The sequence below is a fragment of the Ochotona curzoniae genome, unplaced genomic scaffold (assembly GCF_017591425.1).
Source record: "Ochotona curzoniae isolate NIBS_2020 unplaced genomic scaffold, NIBS_Ocur_1.0 scaffold_3208, whole genome shotgun sequence".
Classification (NCBI taxonomy): Eukaryota; Metazoa; Chordata; class Mammalia; order Lagomorpha; family Ochotonidae; genus Ochotona; species Ochotona curzoniae.
In genome coordinates, this window is record NW_024467106.1 from 8,567,323 (window position 1) to 8,589,336 (window position 22,014).

Sequence of the window (22,014 nt, forward strand, 5' to 3'; positions counted from 1 at the left end):
ACTGGTCAGCAGGGCGTGAGAGCAGTGGTGGCACTGGGCTGGAATGGGGCGGCAGGGCCTCCTGGGCAGGTTGTGGGGGCTATCACAGGTGTGGACAGTGATCACACTCAATGTCCTGGACTTTTTGAATGTGTGGGTTCTATTGCATATGAGTTAGGACTTCGTATCATTCCTTAAAGAAAAAAAAAAAAGCACAGGTCTTAGAAGTTAGTTTTTGAAAGAGGACCCCGTGAGCTATGTTTGCAGCTCTGCTGGTTTTCATGCGATATAGGAATGCGAGTTGTAGGAGACTTTAGAGACAGGATGCTTCTGACTTTTTGCTGGAAGCCCAGACAGCTTAGATTCACATTCTGCAATCTTGACTCAGGTAGCTTTTTCTACCCTTCACACGCACGCACACACTCAGATTGGCAAGGTTAATATCGTGTGCTTTCTGTAGTTCCATGAAATGTGCAAATGTGCAATTCCCACGGACAAAATTGCCTTATTGCCTAGCTGTGGATTTTGTAAGAGAACTATGTCAATACTCTTTTATTGATTAGGCAGCCTGCCTAAGGACCTAATGTGGATCCCAATCCTGGCCAGAGCATCCCCCAGCCAGGATTCTTCCCTCAGACCTAGGGGTTGTGTCTATCCTTGCAAGTCATCGATGCATTGGATCCCATAAAGCAAGAGCCCAGATCCTCTGAGGAGTTGACCTTCTGCCATGTTCTTGCACCTGATATTAGAATTCTTTGTTAGGACATTTATTCATTCAACAAACATCTCCTGAGCACCTGCACTACATGCTAGATGTTCAGTGTAACAGATTTCATAAATGGTTAAGACACAACTGACCTCATTCGCAGTGAAGTTACAGGTTGGGTTAGCAGAGGAGCCCAAGGAGGACTTGCTCTGCCTTCAATAGACCCAGTCCATCCTGCACAAGCTCTGAACAAAGACATATTCCAGAACCCAGGTACCGTTCCCCCATGTAACATTCCTTAGTGGATCCTCCATCACGTGTCCCTTTACGATCTACTCTCTGCCTGCCTCTCCTGCCCTCCTGTACCTCCTGCCAGCAGCTCTGCCTCTATCCACAGGAGCCCTCAGAAGCCTTTAGTCATTTCTGGCCCCGGAAGGGTAGATACTATGCCAGCCTGGGGATGCAGGCAAGCAAACTGCTATTCCTTCAGCCCTAGTTTTCTGGATGTTGAGTCCCAGGGGTGTAGAGGTGTGTAAGGAATGGTCTGTGTTTCTGGAAAGGGAGAGAGAAGCACACATGGAGGCTGGTGGTGGGAGCGAGCACGGTGGGCAGAGGTGGGTTATTTAGTATGGCTGGAGCATAGGAGTTGTGGCTGAGAGGAACACAGGGATGAAGACAGGAAGGACCAGGTGGGAGAGAGTTAGGAAGCAGGTTTGGGGCAGTGGAGAGTCAGCCAAGATACGGAAGTCAGGACTTGATGTGGCGGATCCCTGTTGAGCCTAGTCATTCTCTGGCCCCTCTCCTCTAGCCAGAGCTACTGATGGTGGACTTGAGGCCAGGAGACAGTTTCTTCAGAGAGATCTTAGTGTGCCTTTCACCCAACATCCAGTCATACTTCCGTGTTGCTCCTAAGGAATTGCCTGTGGGTCTCTGCTCGGCCACAGCCCCCTTTCCACGACAGTGCCCACCGTGTGCCTCATCAATTTCATGCAGGAAGAGACGGAGCATCGGGATCCAGCGAGCTGGACCCCGCATGCATGTGTGTGATTTGTCGACAATCACAGGTTTTATGGAACTTCATTAAAGATGCTGGGGCAGGATCACTGTGGGACATCAGAGGAGACCCCAGCAGTAAACCACAACTTGGAGCTCTGGAATGCAGTAAATGTTTAAGAGACTTCCTTCCTTTCATTACCGAATTTTACTTTACTTTTATACCAGTAAAGAGTTGTGTTTTATTGGTTGAAATTTCTTGATTCCGTTTTCCCCAGGTCTGTTTAAAAGCTACATTTTATCTTAGAGGATGTTTGGCTCATGGTGGAGGAAGTGCTGCCAGCAGATTCAATTAACTGGCAGGGCTCACAGATATTGTACACGGGGTTTCTTGTCCCCCCCCCCCTTCTTTTTCACAACTGCTACATAAACACAGCTGGGTTTAATATTTGTCGCCACGAAGATTTCACTTGAATCGTCTTACTCTGGGTAATTAATGCGTGGACTCCCAGCTACTCTCAGGTCGGTGTATAATCCCTCTCTCTCTGCACTCCGGCTATCCAGATAATGAAGTGTGCTCCTCTCGGTCTTTGCCCTGCCTGAAAACTGCTTAATATTTGGCCGTTCCCACTAGAGAGCAGATGCTTTTCTTTGCAAGAATTGAATTTCTGTCAGCTCTTTTATGCATCATGTGTTTGGAACTGTAAGTGGATCAAGTTGTTCACCACAGCAGGGACACTGCGAAACACATCTATTATACACAGTTCCCACCCACCTCTCCCCCCCTTTTCCTGTTTGCTTCTCCCCTGAGGAGGTAGAGATGCCCGGATCCCCTTGGGAGCTCTCACTCCATGTGGAGGTGTCCATGTGATCCACCACCGATCCTGCCTGGCCGCTTCCCGAAGCGTGGAAATCTATATCCATCCCGCCCTGGCTTGTTACCGAGACAAATCCTGCTTTTATCTTCGTAAACACTGAGCACTTCATTAACTCCCAAGTACACACCGAGTTTGGGTCACTAAATAAATCCACTAAGCTCAGCATAATGAGTGACATTTCGGTAATTGATGCCCTAGAAAATGGTCATCGTGGACCCGCTATTCTCTTGTATACTAAAAAAATAAAGGCTTGGGTAGTTTTGCCTTTGGAGTGGGGCTAGCACCGAAGAATAGTCAGCATCTATTAAGCCCCTACTGTGTGCCAGGCACCAGGGCTAGGGACTTGGGAAATCTGGGCATTTAATTTACATAACAATCCTGGAAAAGAAAAAAAAGAACAAGAACCTTATCCCTGGAGTGTAGATGGAAAGAAGAAGCTGGCTCGACCACGGCCATCCAGATGACAGGCACTAGTTGAGTCAGAATTTGAACTTCGGGCTCACTGAATTCAGAGTCAGTTGTGTTGTATCCGGACGCTTGGGATTCTCTGGACAGAGCTTCCTCGGTTGATGGGTCAGGCTGTTGATTTATCACGCGTGTTTGTTCCATGCTGGCATTGCTACACTGCCATCATCCGTTCCTCGCCAAATCTCAAAGCGCCTTGGCATTCATGAACACATTGTGTTCTGTCTTAGTCTGGAAATAGTTTGTAGTTTTGCTTTCCTATCAGAGTTCAATGCAGGTGCACCCAGCTTCTGCAGTGCAAGCTACCAACTTCTTGCAGTTTGATTCTGTGCAGGTCAACCTCTGGCTTCAGCTCTGAGCTGCAGGTTACAATTTCCTGATCTGTGCAGTTTGGCTTACCAGCCCAGCTATGAAAAGCAGGTGTCTTGGTGGTGTCCCTGCTGTGACGTGCTCATCTTCTGGGCCTCAGACAGCATTCTGAGGACAAGAGTGCATTCCAGTACGTTGTTTGCAGACGTCATTCAGCTCCAGGAGGCACTGTGGGGCAGGCACATCTATCTGGCTGAGACGCTTCTGGCCTATGGGATTAATTTCGGTTAAATGGGAAGGTGGCTTGTGCACTCATGACGAATGTCACTAGCCTCTGCTGAACATTTTCAGTTGTGATTATTTTTTTCTCTCTCCAGTTGCTTTTCACTAGAACCAAACATTAGTGCCTGAGTCTATTAGAAGTAGAACCATCCCTTTATTTGGTGGTGGCACTCTGCCTTGTTTTTGAAAGATGGTAGTGGTATTTGAAGAAAAAAAAATGGTAGAGGCTGTGTCATAAAAAGCATGTCTAACTTCCCTTTTGCAAGTGCGTATCTGTTTTTTCAAAGGGAGCCAATGTCTTTATGTTGTGTGTTGTGTTTGCAAGGGAATGCTTCTTGGTTTATTCATGTTGACAACTGAAAAGCCTTAGACCTAATTAAAAGAATTTCCACAAGCACCTTTACTGAACCATTTCATTATGCGGCGCCGCGCAGATTGCATTGTGAAGCCTGGTGATAGTTTAAATCTGACCTTTAAACCTGAACTGCCAGAAGTGTGGGGAGGAACCCCTCCTTTGGAAACGCTGCCCGGATGCATCCATACATATGCATACATACACACCCGCATAGCTCTTTACCGAGTGACCACCCAATGTAAATATACTTTCACTGCAAGCACAGCTCGCAGTCTCTTGAATGTACCTTGGGTGGGACTTTCCGGGTCTGAGATGTGCACGCGCGCGCGCGCGCGCGCGTGTGTGTGTGTGTGTGTGTGTGTGTGTGTAAAAACCAAATCGTATTATAGGGAAAACAAAGGCGCTTTCACTTATTCTGGGCAATGAGCAAAAGTATCAGGAAAAGGTGAGTTTTACCAACAGATAGGAAAGCAAGGGCTTTGCACCGTGTTCCGCTTTCTGCATGAAGGTGCTCGGAATGAAGGCACAGGGACGGGCAGGAGAGCTCCTGCAGGCACAGGATTCCTCCTGGGGGTGGGGAGCAGTGCAGGGGAGTCAGATAGTAGAAATGAGCCCCTCTAAGTTTTGTTTGAAAATTGCACTTTTTTTAACTCCAAGAATCTCGCTGGAAGGACTTGGAGGTTTGTTCCCAGGATGTGCAGCAGAACCATTAGAACAGAAAAAAAGTAGCCATTCTCATAATGAAAATTGATCCTTTTGTCTGACTGGAAAAAAAAAAAGCACTTGCAGTTGTGATGCTTGCCCCTGACTTTCCGACTCCCACATGGCCCCCAAGTTGTCAGGAGAGACACAGGGAGCAGGGCCCCCGGGCCCCGAGGGTCATGGCCAGCTCCAGCTTGGAGTGCTGCATAACTAGCAGGGCCCTCACTCCCCCATGGAGAACCAAGATCTTGGAGGGGAAAATGGGCTGCAGAAGCAGCAATTAAAGCCAACTAAGGTCAAGGTACAACCGTGTTCTCAGGAAAGAGACAGAAAAGCCAGGAACGAAAGGAAGCAGTAATGGAGATATATTAAGTCTCGGGGACAAACAAACCAGCATCCCGGAAGGGAGGTAGGGTGGCAGATTCTGGTCTGCCGACCTTGGCACCACAGAGGATGAATGAGAAAGTGGACTTTAGAGTCAGGGAGACCTGGGCTCTCTTTGGGCTCCCGCCCCTTGCTGCTGTGTCAGTGTGACGTGGATCCGAGTGTCACTTTCCTCCTTTGTGGGGGGTGGTGGGGGCAGGCAGGAGGGGGGCGGGGGGCAGTTCTGGGGATGCAAGCACTTGCCATGGTCTTAGCAGGCATGCAGGGTGCGTGACAAACAGGGGTTCCTGTTGCTTCCTCCTGATGCACTCCTGGTCACCCCAAAAGCTGCAGGTGGAAGGGAGAGCAGTACAGGGCCACCGTCTCAGGCAACACACTTGGCTTCAACTTTGAGAACTAGGGAAGAACCAGTGGGTAGGCCCAGCTGGGTCATGGCAGTGAAGACCGCCCTTCTTTGTCAAGGTGAAGGCGGAGGTGGAGGGAGCCAATGTTTATGTGCCCCCAAGGGCAGAAAAACAAGCTACCCACCTCTTCCCCCAGCTCCAGACCCAGACATCCCCCAGGGGACTGAAGAACAAAGCCACACTGTCTACTTCATTCAGCGGAGGAGCAGCCGTCCAACTTGCCCTGGTCCTGGAAGCAGGAAGGAAAGCAGGGCTGTTGCCTCTCTGCAGCTTCCACTGGCCGCCCAATTTGCCCCAAAAAGGGAAACATTTCACACGCATCCCATTGCCTAGCAGTTAAAGCAGGGCCCAGGGATGAGAGCCTATAGCCGCCCCCCCCCCCAGGTTAACTGCAGCCTGGCTTTTTTTTTTTTAATAGCAATCCAATGAGGAATAATTTAGCTGCTTCATCTTTTTTTTTTTTTTTGAATGCTTCTACCATGGAGTGGAATGAAATTTTATCACTTGGTGAGGTGGGGGGGGGGGCGGGGACTGAGGTGGTTATGTGTTTTTTTTCACTTTATTGATCTGATAGATTACAGTAACAACTATTTTATATTAAATCACCCTTAAGACTCCTGAGAGATTACTAACTGACCATGTTTTATAATTTTTTTATTTTAAAGGCTTAATCTGCAAATTGTAAGGGATTTTTACATCCATGTTCGTAAGAAATACTGGTATGGGCCCGGCATGATAACTTAGCGGTTAAAGTCCTCACCTTGAACGCACCAGGATCCCATTTGGGTGCCAGTTCTAATCCCAGCAGCTTCACTTTCCATCCAGCTCCCTGCTTGTGGCCTGGGAAAGCAGTCAAGGACGGCTCAAAGCCTTGAGACCCTACACCCACGTGGGAGCCTGGGAAGAAGCTCCTGGCTTCAAATTGGCACAGTACCGGCTGTTGTGATCACTTGGGGGGTGAATCGGCACACAGAAGATCTTTCTCTCTGTCTCTCCCCCTTCTCTCTATATCTGACTTTGCAATTTACAGGGAGAGAGAAGGAGATACAGAGAGGAAGATCTTCGATCTGCTGGTTCACTTCAGTGGCTGCAACAACTGGATCTGAGTCAATCTAAAGCCAGGAGCTCTTCCGGGTCTCCCACATACATACAGGGTCCCAAGGCTTTGATTCATCCTCGACTGCTTTCCCAGGCCACAAGCAAGGAACTGGGATAGGAAGTGGAGCAACCAGGACTCAAACCAGCACCCATGTGGAGCCCCAGCACCACATTTGGCAGCTTTACCTGCCTACACCATAGCGCTGGTCCCTTGAGCCTGACTTTGAGAAGAGCTGTGACTGTCTTTGAGGTGTTGAGCTCCCACTGAGGGTGGACGTGCTTCCTGTCTTCCTAGACCAGTCATTCCAGCAGAAGAACCAGGCGCGACCTGGATTGTTGCAGAACATAGCAAACACTTTGCTATATGTCTATGGGAAAGGAACCTGCATCTAGTTGTGGAGTCAGACTCAGGAAGAGATGTTGGAGCTGAGATCTGCAGTAAACAGGGCCTTGTGTTGTGGTAGCTGCCATCCCCACATGGCTATTTACATAGTTTGAATTAAACCAAACTCTCAGTTCCTAGCCACACTAGCCACATTCTCAAGTATTTGGTAGCTGCTGGCACATCGGGCAGCACAGCAGAGCTCTTTTGTCATTGCACGGAAGTTCTGTTGGAGAGTGCTGGATTCCAGGCTAGGAGGTGCTAAGTGGGGGAGAGCATTCCAAACAGGAATCAGCCTAGGCAAAGGTCCTGAGGCATGGGAGCAGCAGAACCAGAGCCACAAGGGTACGCCAGGAACCGCAGAGGGCCAGCAAGAGCTTTGTGCTGAAGAAATCCCTGACTCCTGCGGGTCAAGCGTGTCCCTCAATCTCTATCCTCAGATAAGGAGGAGGTGACTGAACAATGGTCAGGTCAGGTGCCAGCAACTGAATAGAAAAAGATGGACTTTCTTTAAGAGGCTCAATTAATGGTAAACCATCTCTTACACTCCCTCATGGGCCGCACAAAACTATAGCTAAGAGATGAAAAAACCCACTTACACGTGTAAGAGCTGATGTGTGAGCAAATGTTGACTTTGCTGTCCCGGGGAGAAAGATGTATAAAGCACTGGTTCATGAAGGGCTGCATAACAGGCTGATGATGGATTCAGAAGGAGGGTCCCCTTCGAAGCAATGTCAAGTTCATCTGAGACAGGTTTGCCAGAACTCAATTGGAAGTCAGTCCCCCAGCACAGGGCCCTGCCCAGCTCCAACACAGGCTCACACGGATGGGATCATCACAGAGTCCCCGGAGACTGTGTCCCCAGGAAGGGCTTGCCTGTTCCAACAGAAGGCAACACGCGAAGCTGGAGATGTTTTTTTTTTTTAAGAGAAAGATTTTGTGGCACAGGGATACAAGAGCATCTCAGGCTCGGGCATGGTTTTGAGGCCTCTGGAATGAAGTAGAAGATGAAGTTGGAATTGGAGTGTGAGCTGCAGCCTAGAGAAAGCCTTAGATGCATTCAGGACTCTGGACTTCATGGCGGCTGTAGTATGGGACCACCAAAATGTTAGCGGGAGAGGCATAGTCAGCCCTGTGCTTTAAGAAGGTAACCCAGAACACAGAATGCATCAGAAGCACAAGGAGATAGAGGAGGAAATAGCAGCTCAATGGTGTTTTTGCAGTAGTCCAGAGGAGAGATGAAGTTTGGAATAATACAACAGAAAAGCCAGATACTGTGCCACTTCCATAGCTCCTTTGACATCTGTTGTGTTTTAGTTCTCACAGATAGATGTGACAGACTCAGAAGCTAGGAAAGCGGGGAAACCAAGTCTCCAATATTGGACCTGGACTTGTACAATTCAAAAATCTGTGCCCCGCTGCCCGACACCCGCAGAGGGCAACAACAGATGGGCAGAGAAAGCTAAGAGGCCTGAGAAGTTGGCGTGACCAGGGACCAGGGACGGATAGAACAGGGTGCAGGGAGAGGTGGGGCAGAGAGAGGGGCTCAGCCCCTCTGTGTGGCTGGAGAGTGAATGTGTGCCAGCCTCTCTCCCCTGATGACTCCACACAGAAGAAGATGACCCCCAACGTTTCCCCAGGAAGTGCCTTTCCAGGGGCAAAACTCTCATTATGTGTTCATCCATGGAGCAGAAAGTGCCCCATGAGTATGCCTTGTCTGGGCCCCATGCTGACTGCTGGCCCCCCTGGGGACTCCGGGGTAGCAGGGAAAGTGGTGGACTGTGACAGACACTGCAGCTCACCCGAGACCCACCTGCACTCTACAAGGGGACCCCAACTTATTGCTGGGGGAGAGTGCTTCCAGTTGGGGGGATGTCTGGATTTCCCCTTGCCCTTACTGTGAAAGTAATGGGCAATTTGGCTGTTAAAAAAATACCTTATTCTTGTTATTTATTATAAACATAGTGTACTTTTTTTAAAATAAAGAATGATCAAATCATGTATAAAATAGAAGCATCTTTGAATGCGTAATGTTTGATACCTGGCCTTCAGGACTTACACTCTGTCTGCACGCACATCGAAGTTTTTGAATGATTGCTGTTTTGTACATACCCTGCAGCTTGCTCCCTTCCACCAGCCCACCTGGCAGCATCGTGCGGGTGTTGTTTCCTAAGCGTCCAGTGGGCACCACCGGAACCTGTCCCGCTGCCATGCAACGTTTCCCTGTGAGCACATGGTAGTGTGTGCTGAGTCAGTTCCCATTGACAGACACTTGGAGGATGAATAGCCGCCCACAGTAGGTGGGAAGGGCTGAGACACCTGTAAGTTATGTGAATGAACTAGAAGGTTTTTGCACATGGCAAGGATGCAATTCTGCATCTGTCAGGCATGACGGCGTCCAAGGCTGGTGGAGAAAGTCCCGCCCGGCCGCTCTGGGGAGTTTGTCTGTTTTTATGCAGTGATGATGGCACAAGGTGGGGCACTGAGGCATCTGCTCGCAGTGAGGAGGGTGAAAGGGGTCAGATTGGAGTTTTTGGGTTGGTTTTGTTTGTTTTGACATGTCTGGGACAGCTATGGTGGAACTGGGGAGAAACTGAAGACAGAATGCTCACTTATGAAACTGCAGGAGCCCTGGAGCCAGAGAAGATGGGAGGAGCTGAGGGCCAGGACTAGGGCGGTGCTGGGGGAGAGCGCATTCAGGGCGTAGTACAGAGTGGTAGTGGGCAGGGAAGGAGCAGCATGGAGGCGTGCACCCCAGCATCTGACCCCGGAGCGCGGTGGCACCTGGAGGAGGCAGGGAGCCAAAGAGGGAAGCCATGGAGTCCCTTTGCCTTTCTGTCCCTCCTGTGACACCTGCCTTACAGAGGAGCTCCCCCCACTGGCACCCCCAGACCCCTTTCCCCAGTGAACCCCCGTGCTAATGATTTCACAGCACACTCAGGGCCGGGTCAGCTTCAGATGTGCCACAGTGGGTGATTTCAACCTGAGATTTTTTTTTTTCTTCCCTCACTTTTATTGAAAAGACAAAATGCCATCCCCGGCTCTCAGATGCACGGAGACTTGTGGTTTTCAAAGTTTGTCATGCTCGTGGGTCAAGACGAAAGTGTCTCCGACGAGGAGAGGGCCTCAGAAGTGTCGGCCTGCAGTGTAGTCTCGGGGGCCTCGGCAGCCCAGGACCACTTGACTGGTTTCAGACCAGCTGGGGTAGACAGGCAGGCAGGCACACACTTGTATTTGCTCCCTTACAATCAGCGTCTCCTTCTTTGTGTAAAATGGTAATGAGGCCATTAGGAGAGGCTCACCTGAAGTGCAGCATGGTGGAGCCAAGGTAATTAAACACCTCCCGAATGGAAGGGAAAGGCCAGAGAAGGTTAAGTGAGGAATAATCTGCTGCACAGGTGGCCCAAGGCCTTTGAGGAGCCAGAGGAGGAGCGACAGAGGCTTGTGCTGATGCAAAGGGAAATGTCACATGCGCACACTCACACACGTGCATGCGTGCACCCATCATCCCTGGGAGAGGTGGGGGTTTTCTCACTTGGTGGGGTGGGGATGGGGAGCAGGTAATAGTTCTAACATTTTAATAAAGCGTACCTCTTTTTCATGTTTCCATCTCAAGCTGAAAGTCCGCAGCTGCCTGCCCAGATGCTACGGGACCCACAGGGCTCCGCAGAGGCTGTCACAGCTGTGGCACGGGCACTCGCATATCCTAGGAAAGGGTTATACCTGCCCAGGTGTTGACACAGCCTCCAGGCTGCTTCCAGAGGAAAGCCGGTTCCCAGGGCCCACCTTGGGGCAGGGGCAGTGGTGCCAGCTGCCCTGTGCATGGCCCTGTCACTTGTCGCCTCCTCTTGGTTTCCTACCCAGGCTTTGAACTTGCCCCTTTAGCCATGGCTGAGCGGCGAATGTTTGCTAATGGCTTGCTGGGTGCCAAGCACTGTGCCCTGTGACGTCATGGATACTTTCAGCTGGTTTTCGGCAAGCCAGGGCCTCACCTCACCATCTCCGCTGGCTCCATACAAAACTGCCAAACCTTCCTCCACTGAGGGACAGGTGGATGTGATGTGGGGAGGCCACATGGCTTGATACTACTCAGCTATGAAAAGGAGCGAAAACACTGAGATGAAGGCATTTCCAAAAAGTCATGGGACATGGGGCTAAAAGAGTTCATTTTGGTGCAAAATTTTTTTTTAATCCATGCTTAGTTTTTTTTTTTTGAAAGATTTATTTGCTTTTATTGGAAAGGCAGATTTACAGAGAGGAGGAGAGACGAGAGGGAGAGACAGAGAGAAATATCTTCCGTCCACTGGTTCACTCCCCAAGTGGCCACAATGGCTGAAACAGAGCCAATCTGAAGCCAGGAGCTTCTGATCAGGTCTCCCACATGGGTACAGGGTCCCAAGACCTTGGGGTGTCCTCTGCTGCTTTCCCAGGCCACAGACAGGGAGCTGGATGGGAAGTGGAGTAACCAGGACACGGACCGGCACCCATATGAAATCCTGGTGCATGCAAGGTGAGGATTTAGCCATTGAACCATTGTGCCAGGCCCCATGCTTAGTTTTTCATAATCATATTTCTATGGAATTTTTAAAGAGCCCTGTGTGTGTAGCATGGCTTAATGAGCGTTATGCTGAGCGCAAAAATCCAGTCCCAGAAGACTACCAATTGTGTGATGCCTTTCTTAGTAAATGGCTTAGTAGCCAATGATTGCCTCTGCTGCCTACAGGGAAAGAGTTAGTGGGTTAGGTGACTCCTGATGACTACAGGCTTGGGTGATGGAAGCGTCTTGGGGTTGGAGAGTAATGGTGATTGTGTACCCCTGTGATCATGCTAGAAATCATCCAATTCCACATGTCAAGCGAGTAGATCTTACGGCAAATGAATTATATCTCCAAAAGGTATTTGAAAATTCCCTTATCAGAATCTCAGCAACAAGGTTGATTGCCTGTGGATCCCTTTAAAAAATACACGTATGCCATCCAAGATCAGTGGTGCTTTTTAAAAGATGCGTTTGTGTGTGTGAGTGTGTGTGTGTGTGTGTGTGTGTGTGTGTGTGTGTGTGTGTATTGTTTATCTAAAAAGCAGAGTAACTGGGCTGGGTGGGGAAGACAGGCACACAAAGAGGTCTTTCATCTACTGGCACAGTGCCCCAAAAGGTCATGGCTGCCAGGACTGAAACTAGGGGCCCAGAGCTCTATGTTAGTTTTCTCCATGGATGGCAAGGGCTCAAATACTTAAATCATCTTACAGTGTTTTTCCAGCATATTAGCAGGAAACTGAATTGGAAGTGGAACAGCCAGGACTCAGACTGGTGCTCTGAGATGCGGATGTCCCAGACAGCAGCTTAACCTGATGTACCACAGCACTGACCCTAAGCTTGATGATTCTTAGAATGTTTAGGCTCAGGCCCAATGAGGCAGCCTAGCGGCTAACGTCCTTGCCTTGCACACTCCAGCATCGTACTGGTTTCATGTCCTGGCGGCCCCACTTCCCATCCAGCTCCCTGCTCCTGCATGGGAGACCCAGAGGAAGCTCCTGGCTTTGGATCAGCTCAGCTCTAGCCGTTGCAGCTACTTGGGGAGTGAACCAGTACATCATTCTCTCCGTATCTCCTTCTCTCTGTTACTCTGCCTTTCCAATAAAAAATAAATAAAGTATATATTTTTAAAAAATGCTTGGGTGCATAGGTTCTTTTAGGAAACTAAGGGATGCGTGGAGCCCATGTCCAAAAACGAATTGCCATTCATTCATACTGCAAAGCTGTAGGTACTTTTTGGCCACCTAAATTTAATTTTCTGTTTTGTCCCAAGTTTTTTCCTTAAACAATTTGAGACCATTGGCTAGCCCTGTGTCTAAGTTCCTTGCAGAGCTTAGCGTCCTGAGATGTGCTCTCAATAATGTTACTTGCGTGTTTAAAAACTATCACTAGCGTCTCATTCTTTTTTCTCAAAATGGAAGGAATATTGTTTCCAATACCTGCCATTCTCTCCAGCTTCGTCACACACCACCTTCCCTTTCATTCTCTCCACTGAAGCCACTTGCTGTTTATTCTCTAAACTCCTTACCTCAGGGCCTTTGCACATGAGTCTTCCTTCTTGCATACCACTCCCTCTCTTCTTCTAATGCTTTTAACTCACCATGCAGCTCCTGCCAAGCCTCTTCCCTCCAGGCCTGCCTGTGCCCCATGGCCCACTCAGGGCAGATGTCACATGCGTAGGTACTTTTCTCATTAGAGTATCAGCTGATTGAGGCAAGATCCATTTCTGGCTTCACCCATCATCGTGTCCTCAACACCTAATACAGCATGGGCATGAAGAAATTATGCTTGTAGAATGAGAGTGATCTGAGGTCATGGCACATGGCACCTTCCAGGGGCACCTTCCATAACGTGAGCAGTATGCTCTCAAGGGTTGTGTGATTTGGAGTCCTGAGACAACGGGAAAGCGTATCGGAGACAGCCTGGGAAGTCTGATGTCCTTGAAGACAACAGCCACCGCCATGTCACACGGTCGTTCCTACACTGGCTTTTAGGAAAATCTTCATTCATGAAGCAGCTGGTTTGTTTGTAATACATAGGCCCAGGGACTCTCAGAACTTTGGTGTTTCCCTCTTGGCTGTGATCACTAAAAGGTTTAAATCAAATCAAAGCCCATTTCTAGCCACTTTGTCAGATCTCTTGGTTTATATTCGTCTATAAATCCACCTCGTGCTGCTGGCTCTCTTGCCATCGCCTGCTTCTCTGTTTGGCCTGTACCTAAGGAAGCGTATGTCTGTGAGTGACCACTGTGCCTTTGGAGTGAAATGTCTGCCCTGTAGGCATCAGTCTTTCATTTCTAATATCTATTAAGTAGTTCAGAGAAGTGGCGTCAGAACTCAATGCCTTTGTGTAATTTAGGCTCAGATCATAAGTCTGAGACTCAAATTCCAATTTGCAGATGTCTTGGGCTTGTTCCTCAGTGGATGGTCTGGCACCCAGGGCCCATTTCACCCTTGGAAGACTGGAACAGTAATCCCTTCATCTCAGGACTGTTGAAAACAATATGTTAGAATAGGCATATGAAAGCACTTACCGGAATGTAGTAATTGCTTCAAAAATAGTTTTACTTTGCTTTCATTAGACATACTTTGATACAGTGGCAACCATTTAAAAAATTTAAACCCACCCAAACATTCAGGTACTTCCAAAAGTTCACAAAAAGGTGGGATTAAAAGGCAAGCACATTTTGGTGCACGGAAGTTTTCCAATTCATGCGCATGTGACTCTTGAAGGAGTTCCTGGAAATGTGGATCAGGAGAAAAGCTTGCATGGATTTTAAATTTTTTTTTCACCAAAATAAACATATTTCTTAATTCCATCTTTTCCCACAAACTTTTTTTTTAAAAAAGAATTATTTATTTTTGTTGGAAAGTCAGATTTACAGAGAGGAGGAGAGGGAGAGAGAGGAAGATCTTCTGTGCATTGGTTCACTCCCCAAGTGGCTGCATTGGTCAGTGCTGAGCCAATCTAAAGCCAGGAGCCAGGAGCTTCTTCCGGGTCTCCCACATGGGTGCAGGATTCCAAGGCTTTGGGCCATCCTCGACTGCTTTCCCAGGCCACAAGCAGGGAGCTGGGTGGGAAGTGGAGCTGCTGGGATTAGAATTGGTGCGCATATAGGATCCCAATGTGTTCAAGGCGAGAACTTCAGCCACTATGCTATGGTGCCGGACCGCCACAAACATTTCAAAAAGATGTTATATATTTATATACTTGAGAGGCAGAAGAACAGGCAGCTCCCATCTGCTGCAGCACTCTGCAGGTGCCTTTGACAGTGGGGGCTGGGTCATAGAATGGCTAGATCCAGGAGCCAAGAACTTCATTCATGTCTCCCACATGGGTGGCAGAACCCAGCAGCTAAAGCTTCACCCACTGCCTTTTAGAATGTGCCCCAGCAGGAGACTGGAGGTGGGACCTGGAGCTGGAGAGCAGACACGAGTGCTGCAGTGTGAGACACAAGCACCTTCACACCCGGCCAAGCACCTGCCAGCCTTTGAAATGCCCTTGTGCCCACGTGTTTATTCTCCAGCAGCTGGCATTCCTGATACACTGGGTCCAGTCTTCTTCCTCCAGCCCTTCTCTCAAGCTGTGTCTCCTTTTTCTCTGTCCATCACCAGATTTCTACCCTGAAGAGCAGGCTGAAGAAAGTCTCCACGACTACCGGCGATGGTGTGGCCAGGGCGTTCCTGAAGGCCCAGGCTGCGTTCTTCGGAAGCTACCGCAACGCTCTGAAAATCGAGCCCGTGAGTAACCGCCTCCTGGCATTCAACGGAGTTTAGGTTTGGTCATGGCCAGAAAAAAAATGTACCTCAGGGAACACAGAGAACCTGGGATTCTTCTAGCATTTTTCTCAAAAGAGATTGTATGTGGGTGTTTCTGGTGAGGCTGTGTCCCCTGTGATTGTTAAGGACATTGAGTCCCCAGCAAGTAAGCATTGATTGTTGTGAATTAGAGATGAGGCCAGGCCACTGCACCTGCGCTCATTGTGGATTCGCAGCGTACCTGTGGCAGGTTGGCCCCCAAATCCAGAGCCAAAAACTGAGGCTCCAAGCCAAGAGTTGACTGGTCAGTTGGTCCCACAACTCTCCCACCGTGTCCCAGCAGTTCCTCTCTTGGAGCCAGCAGATCACTCCCGGGGACTCATTTCTCATTGGTTCCTGTGCACAGCCTCAGTGGGATGCCCACAAAGCACCACAGGCCTGGGAAGGACTGCTGCCCTCCTGGGTGGCCCTCTTCCTGAGCCTGGGTCCATCCCTCCACACCCCGGGCCCCTTACAGGCTGAGTGCTGGGTGGTTATTGCCAGTGTGTGAAGGCATGGGGCTCCCCTGCACCCCAGGCAGTCCTGATTCTTCTGGTCTGATTAGAGGCCTCCATTCATCACCAACTGCTCAATCTACTCTTGGCCAAGGAGGAGGGAGAACATGGCCCCGGGGAAGTATGGAGGAGGCTGTTGGAGGGCAATCTTCTCCCTTCATCCTGAGTTCACACCCAGCCCAGTGGGAGTGGGACATGAGGAAGCACTGTAGACCCCCTACTCATAGGCCAGGCTTTTGTCTGGTTTTGTTTTACATGTAGCAGGTAGCTGGGCTTAAAGACCGGTGATGAGTAGATGAAGGCAGTCCATCTCCTTAAGATGTTCTGAAAGGAAACCACAGTTACATTTCCAACTGAGCCGCAAGTGTGACAGGGTCTTGTGTCACGACATCACATGTAATGTGGTGGCTCTCTTCTGCTCCAACTTCCTGGTGTGTCTGAGAGCGGCAGAGTCAGCAGACACCTTGTCTTCCCTCCATGAGCTCTGGTGACAGGGCCAGAGCCACGGTCTCTGAGGAGCAGCAGAACTTATCCCCACCACCTTCTCATTTTCCGTCCAGCGCTGGGGCCTGTCCGTCCCGGTGCTGTCAGCGTCAGGCACTGCTTTTGCATGCCCGGACATCCTTGGGTCATCCAAAGGCCATCAGCTCGCAGCAGTCTCCCTTGTCTTTCCGTCTTAAAGTGAAGTGGCTCTGATTCTTTGTTGTGATCCGGGCCCTGCCAGCCCAGCCTGGGTCAGCATTGCTTGAAGAGCTAGTGTCATTCTAGGAAAAACCTGGGGTCTTCTCCCTGCAGGGAGGCCGGACAACCGGCCGGAGTCTTGCCTGGAAACTGACAGACTCGAGGTATTCTCATGGTCACAGTTTGCTCATTGCTGTCAGCGTGGCGAGAATCCACAGCCTGTTGAGTCTTGGTACTTGTTTGCAGGATGCAAGTTGCTTCCCCAAGAGAAATCTGCAGCTGTACTTGCACTTGGCTCAGAGAGACATTGGGATTAAGGCCCCAGGGCCCACAATATGTGATGTCAGCATTCCATGTCATAGCACCCATTCAAGTTCCTGCCACTCCACTTCCAATCCAGCTCTCTACTGATGTGACTGGGAAAGCAGCCGAGAATTCCCCCAGCTGTCTGGGCTGCTGCCACTCCTGTGGGAGACCTGGGTGGAGTTGCTGGGTTGTGGCTTCACCCTGGCTTAGACCTAGGTGTTGCAGCCATTTGGGGACTGAACCAACAGATGGAAGATCTTTCTCTCTCCTTCTCTCTCTTAAATAAATATAAGTAAATAAACTTTTAGAGTATTTTTGAAAATATTTGAAAGTCAGAGTTACTGGAGGGCTTCCATCACTGGTTCACTCATGAGATGACCACAACCAACCATGGCAGGGCCAGGCCAAAGCCAGAAGCCAGGGGCTTCCTCCACATCTCACCCACGGGTGACAGGGGGACACACTAGAGCCGTCCTTCGCTGCTTTCCCAGGCGCCGTATCAGGGAATTGGATGAGAAGCAGTGCGGCCAGGACGTATGCCATAGGGGCTGCCAGCACCACAGGAAGCACCTTTACCTGCTATGCCATCTCTCTGACCCCCCGAAATAAACGAACATTGATAAAAAGGGAACAAAGGGCAAGAAATATCAAAATGCCTTCCCAGCCCTCGAGCATGGAGAGGCTCCTGAGACTCCTGAGCGCAAAAGGAGCTGCTTGCTGCCAAGGTGTTCATCATAGCAGCATTTGTAAGAGTAAAACATTGGAACAGACCAAGTCTCCACCATGTGAGCAGTCTTCAGAGAATTCATATAAAATGCATATTATGAAAAAGCTATGCATAGATTTCAGGGGGAAAAAATTGTTTTCAGCATATTAAGCTTAGCTGTGAATTCCATTTTTCCATGAACTTTCTCAAGCGCCCCCTTGGGGTCCCTGCTGACGTGAGTTCCGTGTGACAGGCCACTGGAGGCAGCACCCTGAAGGCAGAGTCGACTGTGAGCACAGCACACACCCGTCACCCTGTACTGGCATCAGACTAGGCGCCACTGTCACAGAAAGTCTTAAGGAGGGAAAGGTGATTGAGGACGCTGTCAGTCGTTAAGACACCACGACACAGCAGAGGTTTTCATTATTATTATTTAATTATCAATAATTAAAGTAATAACTGCACAGCACATGTGAACTCCAGAAGGGGGAGGGACGGTGGCCACGTGGCTGGGGAGAACAACACGTGGGGGTGAGCCTGGCTGGCGCCAAGGGCTCCCCAAGGGTCACTCCTCTCCTGGCTGCTTCTCTGATTGTAGAAGCAGCACCTGCTCTTGGTATTGAAAAAAAAAAAAAAAGCAGCAGTTAAAGTCACAGACAGCAAGAGGCTGGCTGACACTGGTAACCCTGTGATCTGGAGGGAAGATGGCTACTGGCCAGATCTACTTCCGTCCCGGGGGACTTGGGGCTTGCTTTGTCTCATGTTTGGTTTTGGGTTTTGCTGATAGGCAAAGCATCCCAGTATCCTGGTTTCGTGTGTGTTCCCACCTCTTGGTCCATGTTGCATAGCAGTTCTTCTGCCATTATAACAGCTGTTTCCATCCCAGCAGGTGCCTGCTATAATATCCGGCCCTGGCTGTGCGTCCCAGTCACCTGTAGGCCTTACGAAAGACCTGGGCTCCACTCACAAATTTGTATCCAGTTCCCACAATCAGAGACATCAGTGCCGAAGTCACTCCGGTGTCCTAGCACCAGGCTTTGTGGCTGCGGGCACCATTTCACTGTAGTGACCTGATTATCGAGGGCTTGTGGGCAGTCAGGGACAGGCATGTGGCATGGCGGCTAAGATACCACTTAGGGCACCCACATCCCACTTTCCATCTTGGGCTCCTTTTCCAGCTCCAGCCTCCCACCTGTACACACGCGGGGATGCAGTAGTGATGGCTTAAGTACCCGGGGCCTGCCGCCCAAGTGGGAGGGACCTGGATTGAGTCCCTGTGTTCAATCTGGCCTGGCTCTGCCTTGTGGGTGTTGAGGTGTGAACCAGTGGGTGGAAACTAATCTCTCTCTCTCTGTCTCTCTCTGCCTTTTAGATAGATAGGTGGACAGATAATTTATCTTTGAAGTCTTCTTGCACTGACTCTGATGTGGCTTTATCAGGCCAAAGGATCCAAGTGCATTTGAGGCCTTTGATGCTTTAGGTGTTGGGAGAAATGCTGACCAGAAGCAGGCGGGTATAGTATGCAGGTAGATGCCATGAGCAGAAGGCAGCCAGGACCTGAGCCTGTGGGGAGAATGGCCCAGACAGTAGGCTGACCTTGGCCTGTAGTCCCTGTGGCTCGTCTGCTCAGGAGCCTTGCCTGCCACACAGGGGTAATGTGGGGTCTTCTCATCCTGGACCAGCGGGGCACACTCAGGTTGCTGCACTTGCTACATGGTGTTGTGTCTTGTGTTCAAGATGGAGATGATGGCAGGCCAGAGTGTGCTCCTTTCTGTCCTGCTCCCTGGCAGCTGAGGACTGCACAGGCTACTGCCCTTCTGCGGGCATCCCTTTCCTGGTCCCTGAAGCAGATGTGTCAAACCTGCTTGCAGAATAAAGGAAGACCCAAGGCAGCCCCACCCCAGGCTTGCCAGGCTGGCCCTCTGAAGCTTAGCTCTGTTTGGCCATAGCCCACTGCCCCTAGCACCAGAGGCCTGTGAAGAGTGGTCACGCCCTGGCCCAAGAGGCAGAGGTAGGCAGCTTCTTCTGCTTTCACTGGGATATCAAGGCCCCCTTTCTGGCTCAGAGCTCCCTGGACATTGTTTTAACTCCTTGGCCTTTTCTTCCTTTGCTACTAAAAAAACCCAAAGCCTCAGTGGTCAGGGAGACTACTGGGCTCTGTTCATGCCCATGCCCAAAAGGGACCCAGCCTCCTGGCAGCATCTCTGCGGGCTCAGGTGAAGGACCTCACGGGTATCCCAAGGGTCAGAGTTGAGATGCCCTGAGCCAAGTCCCCCGCTTCCTTCAGCGGCCTCTATGAAGCCCCTTCATGGGTTAGCTGCTGGTTACCTTCCATGTGCAGCCTCAGCAGCGCCCCGTTTCTGCCCCTCGCTGGCTACAGATGAGGCCTGTCTGGTAAGGAATAGAGCCCCAGGTGCCTTCCGCTGTGCTCCCCCCACCCCCGCCGCCCATCTTTGTTCTTTCCACGAGCTGCAGGCACAGGTCCTGGCACAGTGTGTAGGCACCAGTGAGTCTTATTTTGCAAGCACGGGCTAAAGAAACAACCAAGGTAGCAAGATGCCTTATAGCGCCACTGCGTTGGCCCATCCTGCCGCCCTGAAGCTTGCCACTGCCTGGCAGAGAAGAGGCCCCGTGAACCACAGGGGCATGTGGCCCCCTTCTCAGTCACCTGCAGAGCATCAGCTGCAGAGCCCGAGATGGGTAACGACATGAGCCAAGCCAACTTGTTCTCCTCCATGTCAGTGACAGATCCGCAAGCAGCCGGGCAGCCCCATTCGGAGAAACCCCCTTTATTCATGTCAAGCGGCTGCACAGGCTCCAGCTCGTTTATTTAGGCCTTTCTTGCTCTCTGACACGCCTCCTCGCAGTTGCCAGGCAACTCTAGGAGTAGCAGTGTGTGTTAGGGATTAACTAGTTAGGGGCTGGGGTCCTTTCTGGCAAGAAAGGGGATAAAAAGACAAATGATTTCAGTTGCTAGGCCAGGGCTCCTTTCTCTGCATGGTACAAGACTGCAACTTTTGGAGGATGTGTCTTCAATTGGCCTTGAACACTCCCCTTTCTCCCAGAAAGAGTGAGTGTATTTTTCTCTTCTTTTTTTTTTTTAAGAATCCTTTTTTTTTTCACTTCTTTGTTTAAAATTATATCACCATGAAATCTGAATAAGACTAACCGCCCCTTTGGAGAGCGTTTCGCACAGCACAGTGGCCTCTGTTTTCGAGAACTTCGGGGAACAGACGCACATGCTTTCATCTCATCCCTTAGTCCTGCTCAGTTTGTTCTTGCACAGCTCCAGCCAAGGTCTTCCCAGGGAGTGGGCAAAGTCGCCTCTCCCCTAGCCTGTGGCAGGGAATTGGTAAATGTCAAGTTGAAGGGCATGCCCAAGGGCGTTGGCACTCGAAGGTGCATCCTGTTCTGTGCCAGTTCTATAGAAAGGCCATTCTGGGCAGAAAACGAGGGGCTTTGTTTATTCAAGGCACTTGGGAGAATGATGGGGTGGGGGGTAGAGATTGGGGCACGTCCGGACCAGCCCACTGGCAGGGCTTCCCAGGCAAAAGGGAACACTTGTCCAGCCTGTTTAACCAGCTGGTGGTCACCTGCAAGCAGCCCCATGTGCCTAGGCTAGTCTGCATTCAACCACTGGACAAACACACCAGATATTCCCTTGGGTTGCCCAGGATTCTGCTGAGTCATATTTATCCACCTAAACCCCCTTGAAGACCTGGAAGTTAAGATAGAAGCCGGTTGATAGCCTGGCTTTCAAGCATGAATGCACGAGGCTATGTTGGAGCAGGTTGGAAAACCACCATGTATTTCTGTATCCTAGTTGAGTAACCCCGTTGAGCTCATGGTTTTGTAAAAACAAACAGACAAACAAACAGAAAAGCACCTAAATTTGTATTTGTAATGTAATAGAAAATGGAAAAATGCATTAAAATGGAAAGTTTAAATATCACTGCAGTCCCACACAGCTTGCATGTATCTGTATGTATGTGTGTGTGTGTAATTATTTTTTACTGTGAAAAGGGTATCCATAGCTCCAGTTCAAATCTGAGTGGAAAGCCTGTCTCTGCTACCATCATTTCTTACGTAGCTGTAGACTCTTGCATCAAATCTACCTACGCGTTTCTGTGACTACTCTCCCATGTTGGACAATTAAGTTGCTTCCAGTCTTTTATGGTTATAATTAATATTCCACTAAGCATCGTGAGCAAAACCTTGAAATGCTACACAGAAGAAATGCGAGTCTGTGGGCAGGATCCTGCCGGTGGGGACCTCCTTGTCCGTGGGGTGGTAAAGCTGAGATCCAACCAGTCAGTCCAGGGCCTATGCTTTGTTCTTTTCCATTCCAGTCATGGTAGTGTGTGTATGCGAGGTAACCTCTCCCATTTCGGTCATTGTTAAGTACACAGCTCAGGGGTATTAGATCCACAAGGTTGTGTTGCCGCTACCTGTGTTCCAAGGGACAGAAACGCCCTGTCGGGTCAGCAGGAGCCTCCCTGTGCCCTCTGCGTCTTTATGATTTTGACCGTCTCAAGTCT

General features: G+C 49.9%; 1 protein-coding gene across 3 annotated transcripts in view; it reads left to right on the forward strand.

Annotated features, from left to right (window-relative positions):
- DENND1A (DENN domain containing 1A) overlaps positions 1 to 22,014 on the forward strand; it is a 486,903-nt gene that overhangs the window by 343,081 nt on the left and 121,808 nt on the right. For all 3 annotated transcript variants that reach the window (XM_040963819.1, XM_040963821.1, XM_040963820.1), the window contains one exon: positions 15,086 to 15,211. In XM_040963819.1, the coding sequence (XP_040819753.1) occupies positions 15,086 to 15,211 (126 nt within the window). The remainder of the gene's footprint in view (positions 1 to 15,085; positions 15,212 to 22,014) is intronic.